General features: G+C 38.0%; 1 protein-coding gene across 1 annotated transcript in view; it reads right to left on the bottom strand.

Moving 5' to 3' along the window:
- Window positions 1–14,943, bottom strand: part of EFNB2 (ephrin B2) — a 45,312-nt gene that overhangs the window by 17,955 nt on the left and 12,414 nt on the right. Inside the window, exon 2 of the mRNA XM_015640171.1 lies at window positions 4,724–5,007. Within this exon, the coding sequence (XP_015495657.1) occupies window positions 4,724–5,007 (284 nt within the window). The remainder of the gene's footprint in view (window positions 1–4,723; window positions 5,008–14,943) is intronic.

Here is a 14,943-nt window from a genome sequence, read left to right as displayed (position 1 = left end):
CCACAGTACTATTAAAGCAGTTATCCAAAATATAGTGCTACTAGCCAGAATAAACCTTTAAATCAGTCAGGGATCAAATATATATAAATATATGTTTTTTTAATTTAAGCCAGAAGCCAATTATGTAAGTGGGTCACTTGAAAAAAGTTGACAAAAAAACATTTAAGGAAAGCTGCATATTCAATTTTGCCAATGTCAAAGCCAATGAGCATCATTAGCTCGGCAAGCTCAGCTAATGAGGTCCAGGCAGAGTAAGCCTTATATAGAATCTTTCAGAGAACCATTCTGTAGCCCCTTCCCCAAGTCCCAGGTCACTCTATTACAAATTTGGAACAGGTGAAGATTTCATTGCAGGTGACTTATTTTTTAATGTTGATGATGTCAGCCCATAAACTTCACTTATGCAAAAGAAGAGATGGTGTGAAATATGTGCTTGCTTGGCCAAACTACCTAAGGAGCTTGATGGTGGCTTGGAGGCAGGCAGCACTGCTCCCTTCCCTCTGCCACTGCTCACTTCCCTCTGGCAGAGCTTCCCTCAGGCTTCCCCCGGAGCTCCCTCAGCACAAACCCAACATCATCAGGCTCTCTAAGCCCTCTGACTGAAGGCCAAGTTTACTGGGAAGGGCTCAGGATGATTCCTGTAAACATCTTTGGTATATGAAATGCACTTGAACTATGCTAATGCATTTCCCTCTCAAACAAGAAGAATCTGCATCTGAGAGAGGTACTGAAGCAGTGACACTATGACCCAAGTACCTGCAGATCAAGCACTGAGTATCTGCTCAGTAATAAGAATATACTCATTGCTTGCTCTGAGCAACTCACAACAGCAGAAAATTATATTTTATTCCCTAACCATGCAAAGACATAAAAAGACTTTTCACGCAAACATCGGAGTTGCAAATCTTCACACCCTTCTGCCCAAATTTGCCCTTCACATAGATATTTATGTTTTTGGGCATGAGGTATCTTCCTTTATGCATTTGATTAAGGATTTCCATACAGACTTATGATATGTTAGCAAAATGGTCACATATTTTAGGATAATCAAACATTAATACTTCTGAGATATCAAGTACATTTGACCTTCTCCAGTTATGCTGAAGAGAAATCAGGTAACTATAGGAAAATGAATCTATTCATTTCCCAGGAACGAAAAATTGATGATAGCAAAGAAGAGAAAAGCAAGGACATTCTGTTACATCATTTATTCACTTTCACAATACCATTCAGTATCGTCTTTCCAATTACTGCTGTTCATAGAATTAACTCTTTGAATACCGACAGTCATACTGAGGAATAACTTGCCAAGAAATGGATTAGCTTTTTTTGGTTTTTTTTATTTACTAAAGTGCCACTAAACATGAAAACAGATATGAGAAACTTACCCACACTTCTTCTTTTTAAAGAATTAGGAATTGTGAAATGAGAAGATTTTATATGCTTAGGCTTAGAGAATCACTGAATAGAAAAGATCTCCTTCTGCTATACCTATCATGAATACATCTGGATGATATAAAAATTACAGCTTAAAGAATTCCTGTGCAATCACATGTCTCTAAAGGGCTCAGGAAGCTGCTTCATCCTGTGTTGCAATTCCTCATCCCAAAATGACTAACCCCCTAATATGAATGAGATTTTACTGTTTAATACAGTTCCACAAACCACATATTATTACCTTAGAAAAACAAACTCTGTTTTCAAATAATGGCAAGATGATAAAGGTATATGACAATGCACAAAACATCTAAAGGGCTGACAACAGCCTGCCAGCATAAACAGCGTGAGATTAGGTTGTAGGCACAGCCACAGCAAGCACTGCAAAGATGCTGAGCTCAGTGAGCTCATGCATTAGGTTTGTTTGATGCCACTTAGTTGAGGGAATGCAAGATCCTAAAATACCTCAAAATCAAAAGCTGACACATAAAATGCATCATTGCCTTCATTTCACAGCTTTTCCACCCCTCAAAAAACCCAACAAAGCAAGCAAGGCAAAACAGACGGACAGATGGATGGACGGAAGGAAAAGAAAAAAATTACAGGTCTGTGAATAGCAATGTATGCAAACAATTTAAAGCCTGATTTGCATACATGACTAAGAGGCATTTTATTGCTTGTAAAAATGACAGCAAATGTCCCAGCTACCAGAACTTGCACTGACAAGGCTGTGTCATGAGCTTTTGAATACAAACTATTAAAACCCCGTCTAGCCCCAGTACACTCTAAAATGGTGTCCTAGCTGAGCACTGGCCTAGTTTTCTACGCCTCTTAGGGCTTCCAAGACCAACATCACTGAGTTTATTGTTTTCTCCTTGAACAACAGGAAAGTGAGGGTTTTAGCTTCAGGATGGATGGGTTTTCAAGGGTGGGGTGCTTTTCTGTCCAGCCTATTAAAATGTACATGGGTACCCTTGCAGAAGCTCAGTCAGTACGCTAGGAACAGAGTGATAGGTTATCCATTTGTTTATGCCACAATGAGGAGGAAAAGTAATACCCTGAGGCACTCCAGTATTACTGCTAGGCCAGTGTGATTTTTGAGGAATTAGACTGAAGGCTGAGTAAGTCCTTTCAACCAAGTTATGCTGTAATCTTCCAGGAAATGCAATGTCTATTATGTCTTATTGCTATAATGAAATAATTATACAAAACTAATGAAAATGAGGCGTACTTAAAAATTCTCTGGGTAAATCCATGACATAGATATGACAGAACTGACAGTGCATCAGAAAGCTCCATTTGTGCCCATAATTTTCAGGTAATAATTGTAAGAGTGCCATTTGTTCCACTACAGTTGGTCTTCTGTGGATGTTTTTAAAAGCAGCACTAAATAATGAGCACATTTCCTCATTTAAACCAAATATTTGAGCATGGTCATTTTTATGCTACACATTTTCACTGGAGTTACACATAACTATCTCTCAACATGTAATTTTGCTGCTTTCACCCTGGTTAATATCTCACTGGATTTCAGTGGAAAATTTGTCAAAGTTAATATTGTTTAAGTGGGATCATATTTTTATACACTCCCCAGATAAACAGAGCAAGTGCCTGTATTAGGCAATATTTAAAACCAAAAAAATGGTTGTTTGTGTCTCCTGTAACTCTTACTTAGTAATTTCTAAAACTAGTAATTAATATTAATGCAGTGAATTCTTACTTAAGCTTCTGTGACATACAACCTCGTTTTATACATTAACATGTACAATTACGGATATAACTGGGAAGTGAGCATTAATTTATATTGAATTAATTTCCATTTCCATTTCAAAAGTACTTGATCAGAGCACTTTTAAAACTGCCAATATTTTTAAATCAGAAATTAAGAAATAATTACACTGGCAGACATTACATAAAACAGTTATCAAATCCTCCAGTTTTCAAGAGGTGGCAGAAACATGTTCAGGGACTAATCTTTTAGCATGACCTGTTGTGACAGAACATGGGTTAATGGTCTTAAAATAAAAGAGGACAGATTTAGACCAGGTATAGTGAATGAATGTTTTACAGTGAGTGTTGTGGAACACTGGAACCTGATGCCTAGAGGGGTGGTAGATGTTCGGTGGTAGATGCTCTGTACCTGGGAACAGAGCTCTGAGCAACCTGATCTAGTTAAAGATGTCCCAGCACACTGAAAGGATCCTGGAATAGATGAACTTTAAAGCTCCCTTCCAACCCAAATTTTTCTATGATTCTGTGAAATAAGACACACAGGTATCTAACTTCCTTGTAACTGCAGAAAAGCCAGGTATTTGCAGAATTTGTTCCACCACCTAATAACTGCGGATACTTGCTCAAGACTTCAGAAGTGCCCATGGGGCAAAATGAGTTCCACAGGGCATAATATTACAGTGACAAAACCTAAACTAATGTAAGTTGTTGTTATACTGCTGAGGTCTCTGCTTATGCTAACTCCTGATTCACATCATTAACTTTACACATCATAAGTAATTTGAATCACTGAACACAGTGGCTACCTCCAGACTTGCTTTTGGCCATAAATCCCTGATCAGACTCATACAAAGTTTGTACTGCTGCACAGAGGCCTGTGCCACTTGTTTTGCAAGCAGGACCATGAAAAAGGATAAAATTCAAGACCAGACTAGTCTAGATTTTACCCAAGAACTCTCCTAGTTACTGTATGGACATAGAAAGGCATGTCCAACTACAGGCCCTTACCAGTAACCCTTGTGAGGAAACTACACTGACAAAACTGGCACTGAAGTGGCCAAAAGATCCTTCCTGTGAGAGTCCCCAACCACCTGGAGCAATGGCTAGGCATGTCACACAGGATGCCTCATCTGAGAAGAGCTGGGTCACTGTACTCCTGCTTCTGGAAAAAGAGAACCCAAGGACAAGGCCAAGAGCATGGCACATCAGCAGGGCTGATAAACAGGTGAGCAGGAAACATGTCACAGTTTAGCTGCACACAACTTCTAATGCAAATATAGGACACAAAACCGTGCACAAAAAAAGAAAAAAAAGAAGCCTTTTACAGGCATAGAAATACAATCAAATGTGGTTTACACAAACCAAGGAAAAAAGAGACAGAGACCCTTTGGAAGTCAGGAACAATATTGAAAATATGCCGGCAAGAAATCATTTTCAGATAAAAATATACAAACCCATTCATATTCCTCTTAGTTTGCTTATAACATACAAGAAAGCATGCAAAATAACGAACAATTATATCTAAAAGAATGAACAACTGAAAATTTGAACTTACATATGACGTAATAATCTTTGTTCTTCTGAAATTCCAGGCCCCAGAGATTAGGACTGAACTCTTGAAACTTGATGGTAAACTTAACATCTTGATCTGGCTTGGCACAGTTAAGTAGAGGTGTATTGTCCTTTTTAATAGCACAGCTATCTGCTTGGTCCTTGTCAACCATGTAGACCTTATAATATTCATACTGGCCAATAGTTTTAGAGTCCACCTTTGGGCATATAATATCCAGTTTGTCTCCTATCTGTGGATATAGTACCAATCCTTGTCCGGGAAGGAATCTAAAAGGAAGGAAAAAAAAAAAAAAAAGAGGGGGGATGGGGGAAGAGAAGAAAAGGTAAAATTTGAGACACTTAATAAAATCTCATTCAGAAAAGTATCAACTGCAGTAAACAGACAGGAATTAACACAGTTTCCAAAAACAAAATGTCACACTGAGCAAATCGAATCTTAATAGTTTGGGCTTGATTCAGTATCAACAAGTTGTTTATTTTGATCTTGGAAATTATAAACGGATTGAGTCTTTTAGTCCTTATCCCAGTTTTGGGCACTCTAGAAGATTTTATATCTCCCTCTGGCAGGCACTCCTTTTTCTTGCACTGCATTTAGCCATGCAGAGCAGCTAATACAATACCTGGTGAACTATGATTCTGTTTTTCTTGTTTTGATAATATTTCTACTATTCTTGCACATATTTTGCTAATTTTGGACATGGGAGAATGACAAAAACAATCTTTCAACCTCCTTGAATAGCCATGTGGGACAGGAAAAACTTAGACTTTTAACAATATATAAACATGCTGATTGACATTACTAGTGTAACACAAAGGAACATTGGTCAGTCACTCAACCAGGACCATGTCTACAGACCTGCAATGGACAGAGATCTACCTGATCCATGGACCACACATGCTTCTGAGAAAAACATTTAAATTCAAAACAGTGCGATCGTTCCACTAGAATGATTTCTCTTCACAAATTCCACCATTACTGTCATTATTTTAGCTCTTTTTTCTTCGTGCTAGCAGTTAAAGACATGCATGCTTTTTTTCTTTTCGGAAAACATGCTTTTGGGAAGTCTTCTTAAACTGGCAGTGAGCTTTAGTATTTGCAGTGAGACACAGTATTTTGTCTTTCCTACTCATATTAATTAACAGGCAAACATGATCACTTTTTCATGGAAGAAAAATATAAATAATTATAGTATTGATTCATCCACAAAATGAAGAGTCATGCTCTCACAGGGACAAAAGCCACAGCAGCTTTGTTTGTTTCTCTCTCCATTAAGACATATTTATTTCAATTAAGGCCAAGAAGTGCATGTTTTAGAACAACAGCCAGAAACACAACCAATGTACTCAATGCACAGACCTAAAAGACTGACTTTCTTTCCTCTTTTTCCTGCCTGCCAGCATTTTCCAAAGATCTTCTTTAATGGAGAATCAGCCTGAAAAACCAAGTGAAACAATTCCTGCCTAATGAACACCCTTCTCCAAGTGCTAATACTTACACAGCACACGTAGTAAATCTAGCTTATTTACAGGCAGCCTTCCTGGAAACTTTAAATTAGAGTATCAAGGCCCACGCAGAACAAAGCTGTAGGCGTTGATGACCTCCAGCCTCTGGCTTGGCAAAAGGAGCCACCAGCTCCTTTGTACTGGTGGGGGAGAACCCACTAAATTAAAGGATGTTGCAACGCCCCAAATTTCAAATCCATCATTTACAACTGCTTGCTCCACACAATTCAAGTTTATGATCTGTGCTAATTGAGCAGGATTATTTTCACTCACAAAGCCAGTGTAAGAATTATATTTGTTATGAAGCAGCACGTAGAAAAGACAAAGACATGTAATTACAGATTTAGGGAACTAGAACAATGAAATGTTATGGCAAGAAAAGCGACTGTTGATGTATAAATCACTGTGCTCTTTTGTGCTGTGCAGCGTAATTTCCAGACTGCAGAAACTGGGCTTGGCCACGGCTGTTCAAACTGAGATTGGAGATGGGGCAAAGCTGTGCCTCCTCCTCCAGTTTTCAGACATGCCAAAGGAATGCAGTGACTACCACTTTCTGAAAGCTGAAATGGAAAGGGGGCATTGCATCTGCAGAGTTACCAGCTTGGTGAAGGACACCAGATGTGTGTGTAGATATGGCACCCAGGGATGTGGTTTAGAGCTGAACACAGCAGTGCTGAGTGAACAGCTGGACTTGATCTTACAGGTCTGTTCTAACCTAAATGATTCCATGATCCTTTGACTGAGGGAGAGGCCAGTTCTGCAAGGGTATGAGGAAAAGGCAGGGAGGAGGATCCCATCCAGAAAATATTCCCAAGGGAGCAGCACGTATTCTGATTTTGGCTCTCCTTGGAGATCAACTCTGACCAGGCAAAAGCAAAGGAACAGAGTTTCCAAACCAACCTGCGTCACCTGTGACTGACTTTACTACCTTGTCTGACCACAGCCCCATTTTAACTTTGCTCCTGTGCAGCACTGCTGTATTAGGAAGATGACAATCACTCATATTCCCCCATCTGCATGCCAGGACAAAGGCTGGTCACTGCATGATCCCACTGCTGCAAATACTTCTTCTTGCCAGCAATTCTTCTTCACATAACAGGACTGTGTAACAGGAAACATGAGAATTCAAATGACTGAACCTTTGCTTGTAAATTAATCAATTTAGACTCCCATATATAACAAATAGGAAATTTGTAAGGTTAGATAATGTTCCTGTCCATCATTATCAGTAATATAACCTAAAAGCTGCCCTGAGAAACAAAAACCACTGATTCTAATTTTAGAATAAAGGCTTTACCTTTGCCTTAAAGGTAAAGCTACTCCATGACATTGACTTTGCGTATATACATGAAACAGCCACAGTATATGTTCTCCATGCAAACTGAGCGCAAACAGGATGGGTTGAGAGATGGTATGCCAGGCAATCCTCAGAAACAACTGCAGGAGAGAAGGCACACTTGTGAGCCTTAGTTTCAGCCAGGAATTGTCCCATAAAATGACAGAACCGTCCCTGACAGACACTTAAAACTATATTTTACAAGAGCTTTAAACCAATGCACTTGTTAGACTTTATGGCAGGGAATATTCTTGCTATGACTCCGAAGCCTGTACAGTTTTAGAGCTAAACTCAGTAAATCTCCTTCCACTTGTGTGTGTGTGAACTTGTAGGATCTAACGCTGATGGGATTAGGGAAGAAAAAAGGCTTAAAATGCAAGGATTAATCTGAAAACTTGATTGTACTGAAATTTTTTCCACACTTTGCGGTTTTGATCATGACCTTTGCTAGGAGAGATATTTTTCCAATTTACTTTCCTTATTTTCTTACAACAACAAAGCCCAAATATGGATGGAGATAATAAAAAAGTTTCACCTCATGCATTTCAGTTCAACCACAAAACTTACAGTGGCTGATTAGTAGTAGGCATGATTATTATCCCTGCATATGTGTAATACTTTTGCTACTGTACTTTTTATAAAGACTTTAAATAAATCATTTGCTGGGTACTAAGCATTTTCTGAAGCTATTTATGAAATGTCAGGAGGATTAAGACTACTGCTTTATGATCCTACTTTTGAAGATCTACTTGAAAAACAAAAACAAACAAACAAACAAACAAAACAAAACAAAACAAAGAAAGGAGCCTTGGTGAAGGTTAAAAAAAATTCAGGATTAATCCTGAGTCTTCATTACTGCAAGTGTTGATGTTGCCTTAAGTATTCCAAAGGAGCATCAAGACTGATGAAATGTTTGCAGGATGGTGGCTATAATAACTAAGTTAATAAAATGGCTTTAAAAATCTGATCAAAATGAGCCTTCAACTAATTAGAAACCTTTTTTTTCCCATCAAAAGAGATATAATAAAGAGGAAGCAAGGTGTTTCCAGAATCCAGTGACTGATCCTGTAGAGGCTGTTACAATCCACTGGTGGCTTGGGACAGTGACATGCTCTCCAAGTAGTCAGGATAGTGACTGCTTTCTATAAAAAGCCTTCTAACTTTCTGCATTTCAGCTCTAAGTATGATTTACTGCAAAACTTAAATACCAACACAGGCCCCTGTACCCCAAGAGAAACTTAAGAGAAAAGCTTAGCAAGCTTCCCAACTCATTTCTGTCAGCAGTCAGATACAGAGAGACTCTTAAAGCATTTGAAAAATCCTGCTCACAATAAATAATCCTGGTGCCTGCTGTGAGAAAGCACAGAAAAGTGTATTAAGTACCATATAAGCTGTACGATGAAATTCATGCACTTTCTGTCTGGCACTTTTCGATACAGATGGCATTTTTACTGTCAGCCCAAAACTGGTGTATTGTGGGCGACATTTGACATCTGTGCAAAAGCCAAAGGATGTGAATCCCTCCCACATGTCCAACTAGTCACGCAGCTCATCAAATAACAACAATTTGCAGAGTTCCCAAACCTTTTTAAAATAATTACTGTACTTGACCAAAAAGTCACATGACACATGAACAGAAACGAGGAACAGTCACACCACCAACACTTCAGTGATTTTATCTACCACACTTACTTTAAGTCTCAGCAGCAGTTCCTGGCACTAATGCAACCTTACTTGTCAAAGTCCTCAAGAAGTTAAATTTGATTGTGAAATTTTATAAAAAAAAATAAAAAATTATATTCATTTCCAATTAATTTCTTAAGAATCTACTTATTGTTTAGAGAAACTTAGCACATTCAACCATATTAAATGACAAAGGACTTTTGCTTAATGATAACCACTCAAACCTGCCTAAGCTCATAATAGCAAATTTTCCAAAAAAAAAGCAGAACTTAACCTGCCCACACTCTCATTCACTGAGAATATTCTGCCATTTCTTAGTACACAGAAATTTCTGAAATGGTAAAATTAGCAACAGAAAAAATTCTTAGAGAAATAAATTCTTCAGAGATTTTGTTAATTAGTATTGAGTGATGTAACCCAGTGTTTTGTCAGGGTTTTTCCAACTTGCAAAACTATACGCATGCATACATGTACACATACTATGAATATATATGCACACTTAACTTTAACTATATTCTAGTAATTATAAAATAAATATTGTTTTAGAAAGCATGTTAGTACTTGATGCAAGGCTCGTATATTTAGCTGGGGAGGCAGTGCCAAATTTCTGTGCTTTAATAACTTACCCAAACTAATTGGTGTAGGCAGTTAGCTTTAAAGTAATGTCACAAAAATAATCCTAAAAATGTGAACAATCAAGACGCTTCTTAAAATGCAGCCTGAAACCTACTGTTGGGGAATCCTACCCACTTAACTTTATGAAGTTTTAACTAGGAGCCTGACTATAAAGTTATTAATTGAAAAGTTTTATTAAGGAAATATCATGAATGCTAATAACACAGTATTCTAGTCCGTTACTTGTAAAACTGCAAACTGAAGCAGAATACAGGACTACATTCCATGTACAAGTCCTGTCTAAAAAGAATGGTTATTAAATAATATATGTATTAATCATCTGAATTTTGAGAAAATAACATTCAAGTATCACTTTGTCCACAGGAGAAATATTCAAGCAAGGCAAATGTCCTACCAGCTTGATGAAAAGCAAATGTAAGTTTCAGGAAAAAGCTAGTGATTCCAGCGAAGTAGCAGAAAAACCAGTTTTCTGATTCCCAAAAACACCGTACTGCATAAAATCCAAAAACACATACCAGAGCTCTCTGCAAAAGCTCTACACAAAACTTTCACATTCACTTTTGTCATATTCAATACCATGTACAAAAATATGCCATGTGTATATAAGGTATACACCCAGCTGTAACTGCTTTTTGTGCAGAAGCAATGATTTTACAGGACTCATCTCACTCCAGTTTAAATAGATTAAGTGAACACCATTTCAATGAGAACAGGATCAGTAACTGCTATAGACAGACAGAAAAACAAGCTTCATCAAAAAAAGATTAATGTGGAGTCTGTCTCTAAATGGGTACATAATTTTATGAGGAAAAAAGGCACTACACTTACGTAAAATCTTTGCAAGAAAAAATATTATAGTGTGACACAGCAAGATGACAGACTGGCTTTATACGCAGACTAGCAAAAGAAACTTTGAGAGAAAAAAAAAGTATAGCATTTCATACTATTAAAATTCTTTTAAATGAGTTTTGGGAGATACTTTTCTTTACCAGTGCAGTCTTATTAAATCATTTTAATAATACAGGAAAGTTTTACACAACATGCTAAACAGGGATGTTTTCGAATTTAAATAAAATTTAAGAAGTTTAATCTGCTAACCTTTATTTATATGTAACATTTTTCCACACAGTTAATGAAACAATTTATGTAAGGAATGGTTACTAGCATTAATGGGACTTGCAGGCTAGAAACTAAATGGAATTCAAACAAATAAATAAACAAATATATTCACGCTCATCCCTTAAGATCTTTAATGGCAAGTATGACGGTATACAAAGTCAAATTATAAATTATTATAACACAACTTGGTAAAGCAGCAAGTCCTGTATTTCTCACTTCTACTGTAAGGGAAAAAAACTATGTTCAGGCTCCCCTGAAATAAACCTGCATTAAGTTTGTAAGTGCTTTGAAGCAGTCCCCTGAAACCATAGCTGATCTCCATCCTGGAATTTGGGGTACCTCATTCACCTCACTCTTCCTCAACTCTGAAGGAGCCCATCTTCTGTCAGACTGCCTGGAGCAAACACTTGTACTGCACTGCAAAAGGGGATGGTAAAAGTTTGATGTTGTTCTAATCACAAGAGTGGACACAACTATGTCAGTGGTGCCACCATTTCATGTGCTGCAAATAGCCATGCAAATGGAACTGTTCTTGGTGCCTTTTCCTGGATCTGTTCTTACTGACATCGGTTTCAAGATTTCCATGGACTTCAGTAGGGCAAAACAATGTAGTATGTTTGCAACTGAAAACTTAATAACCTATACAAGAATAATTCTGTAGCATTTTCTCAACATTTTTAGTGGACAGGGAATTAGGAATATGGATGAAATTTTAGCCATTTAATTTATCCATTCACTGCACTACCTTTAGCTAGAGGAAAGCATTTAAAACACATCAATAGATATCTAGTATGTGTAAACCAAGGCTTAGAGTGCATATGCTTCTCCCCAAAGGAAATATTCTTTTGTACGGACCTGCTGGATTTGACAGTCAAATTGTACCATCACATCACAGTTCTAAAAGCACAGAGCTTCTACTGTACAGAGACACCCACAGACATTATTTGTCTCCAAACACATCAGAAAATGCCCTAGCTGGTCTCCTTGAAAGATCTGTCATGAGCTTCCTTCAACAAGTAACTCTTATGACTAGTGTTGTTGCAGAAATACAGACACTTTTTCATTCCACTCAGCTTAGAATCATCACAAGTCTAAAGGTGCCTTGCACTTGAGAGAGCACAAACCCTACAGCCAAGACATGATATTTGGCAAAACCGTACTCCTTCCACCCTTCACGTTTGCAGAAGGTCACCTGCAACCCAGCACACACCAAACATGTCTTATTGGAGACACTAAAAGAGAAAATATGTTTCTTTTAAGAGAAAATCTTGAAAGCTGTGATGTACAAGGTTACAGATGTGATCTTGTTCTTCACAAAAACTAAGCCAGAATGCCGCAGTCTCCCCTTCAAGGCTACCCCAATCCTGGGTTCCAGCAGAGGTAGGTCACTTTGCAGTCCCTCTCCAGGGAATCACATCGTCTCAGGTTGGGATCATCCTGGAGTGACCACAAACCATGGGCACCGAGAGCCCTTTCCCCAGCCCACCGTGCACAGCCAAGGCAGCATCCTGCCTTCAGCCGCGTGGTGTGCAGCTGCCATAAGGGTTTTGCTGTTTGGGCAGTGTATCTGTTTCAAGGGGATGTCATCTCTGCCTGCGAGAGTTGCTGGAAAGCTGCCCTTTCCCTTGCTGCTTTGGCTCTCACTAGCAGAAAAAAGCAAAAAACTCACTTACGTAACTAAAACCTTCAAACCACCTTGTGTTTTACCCCTCCACCCCCATTAAATCCAGAGTGCAAAAATGAATAATTGTTTTTCCCCACGTAAAAGTCAGTCATGTTTTTCCCTGCCTTAAAAAACTTCTGAGAGCAAACACTTTTCTGTCTTTTCCTAAGCAATGGGGTTTTTGCACAAGAACGTGAAACTTGGCTCAGAACATTTACCACAAGGGTAAGGCCTGAAATGTTGAAAAGATACACAATCCAATCTTTTACTAAATCTAAGGATTTTTTTCAAAAATATATAGATTTTATATTCCGTTTTCATATATGACCTCCACATAAGGTACTATTAATAGCAATTAACTTTTTGTATTATATTCAGAAAGCCATTACTGCTCTGCTTAAAGTACTTAAAGCACTAGAGAATTCTGATCCATTTACTAAATCAATTCCTGTTACCACAAAAGAACCACTAATGTGCTTCACGACAGTCTTTTAAGGAAGGAGAAAAAAAAAAAAAGAAAAAAAAAAAAAGGATGAGTATGACCAATGTTCTATTTTAAAGTGTATTATATTAACATTTCATCAGCATTTACAGAAATATGAACCTCACAACAGTGCTGGACTTAGTCAGCTTCAGCAAATGGAATCATTGCTCACTTGCTCTCATGCACAAGCATGGAAACACACAGGGCACATTCTCCTTTTTATTTAATTTAATTTCAGCAGAAATGTGCTTTCTGTGTAGAGTTTAAAAACTGCAAGTGGCTGCAGTGGAAAGTAGCAGCCAGTCTGTATAAATGGCTTACTCTGAGAAATTCCTGAAGGAAAAAACACTCAGTAGGTGCATTGTAATTAGTTGCTCTTTCTAGTTACCTCTTGACAAATGATGCATGCGGGTCTGGATGAGAGCCCAACTCTTGACCCATGCCACCACTACACACTTTAGTACTTCAAGCAGAAACCCCTAGCCTCAGCATTCTTTTCATTTTGCTTTTTCCAGAAACGTGGTGCTAAGTAATGCACAACATGAGAATCAGAGATGATAAGCTAAGTTGGAATTCTTTCAGAAGTGCTTCATATAGCTACTTCCTAAATATATCTGAGGAAAGTTTCCTGCCTTTGATTCCTTCCAAATATGTAGCATGTTTCAGGGTTCCATTCAAGGACAGAAGTACAAAGAAATACACAGGACAAATATTACTTCCACAACACTTAATGATACACTTTGGCAACATTTTTAAGCTTTTCAAACAGAAGACATTCTTGTGATCATTACTTTAATATGGGCGATTATAAGCCTATTGAGAAATGCAACTTTTGCCACAAAAAGTACCCATAAAAATAAACATTTTTTTTTTGGATAGCACTTTACTGCCCCCTTTTGCACTTTAACATTAGAACATGTTTCAGTGTGAACATACATCTGAGGAACAGTGTGAAGATATGGGGTAAAATGACAGGGCATCATGTTTAGCCACTAATACACTATCAGGCATTGCTTTAGGGACATCTTCCACTTGCCTACACACTGCAAACAAATGAAACATCTAGCTTTCATTGTCCTTAATCTTCCACGGAAAAGATCAGCAATGGATGGTTTAAATTGCTGTCTTCCATTGCAATCTGAATGTTTATGGGCAACTGGAAAAGAAGGGGATATTGCTCATTAACACTAGTTGTCCCTAGCATAATTTTCTAAAGCAAAGCTCATCTGCAACTTGAATTCAGTTTATTCATCAGGATGACAAAGGGCTTTCCAGTCTGAGGCCATGCATATGTTAGCAATGCCTGGACTAAAAGGATGGGTGTATCCTTCAGAACAAAACTTCACAAACTTGCAGGCAAGAATATTTTCATGAAAGGTGAAGACAAGAAGCCTAGACATTCAAATACCCTGCAAGCCTACAGGCATAAACCTGTTCTGCAACTCCACACTGCAATTACAGTCAGTGCAGAATCGATGTATGTCTGTGTGTGTCCACATAGATCTGCAAAAGGTAATAAATCTATAGTCTAGTGGCCAATTATTTACAAAATACTAATTCATTATGACAGAGCCAGAGGGGGACCCATCCTGTACCAACCCTCAGCTTCCATTTGACAAAGTCCATGTGGTGCTGTGTACACTTATATTTAAACTTAATCCATTTTCCTCTGTCATCCTACAATTACAATACAAGTCACAATAATATTAAATTTCAGTGCCTACAGCATTGCACAATTGAACCATTACTGTAATGAAAACTGACTCCCTTTGATATTAA

This window comes from Parus major, chromosome 1 (genome assembly GCF_001522545.3).
Source record: "Parus major isolate Abel chromosome 1, Parus_major1.1, whole genome shotgun sequence".
In the NCBI taxonomy this organism is placed as follows: domain Eukaryota; kingdom Metazoa; phylum Chordata; class Aves; order Passeriformes; family Paridae; genus Parus; species Parus major.
The sequence above is the reverse complement of the archived record's forward strand: the minus strand, read 5'-3'. Positions and strand labels throughout refer to the sequence as shown.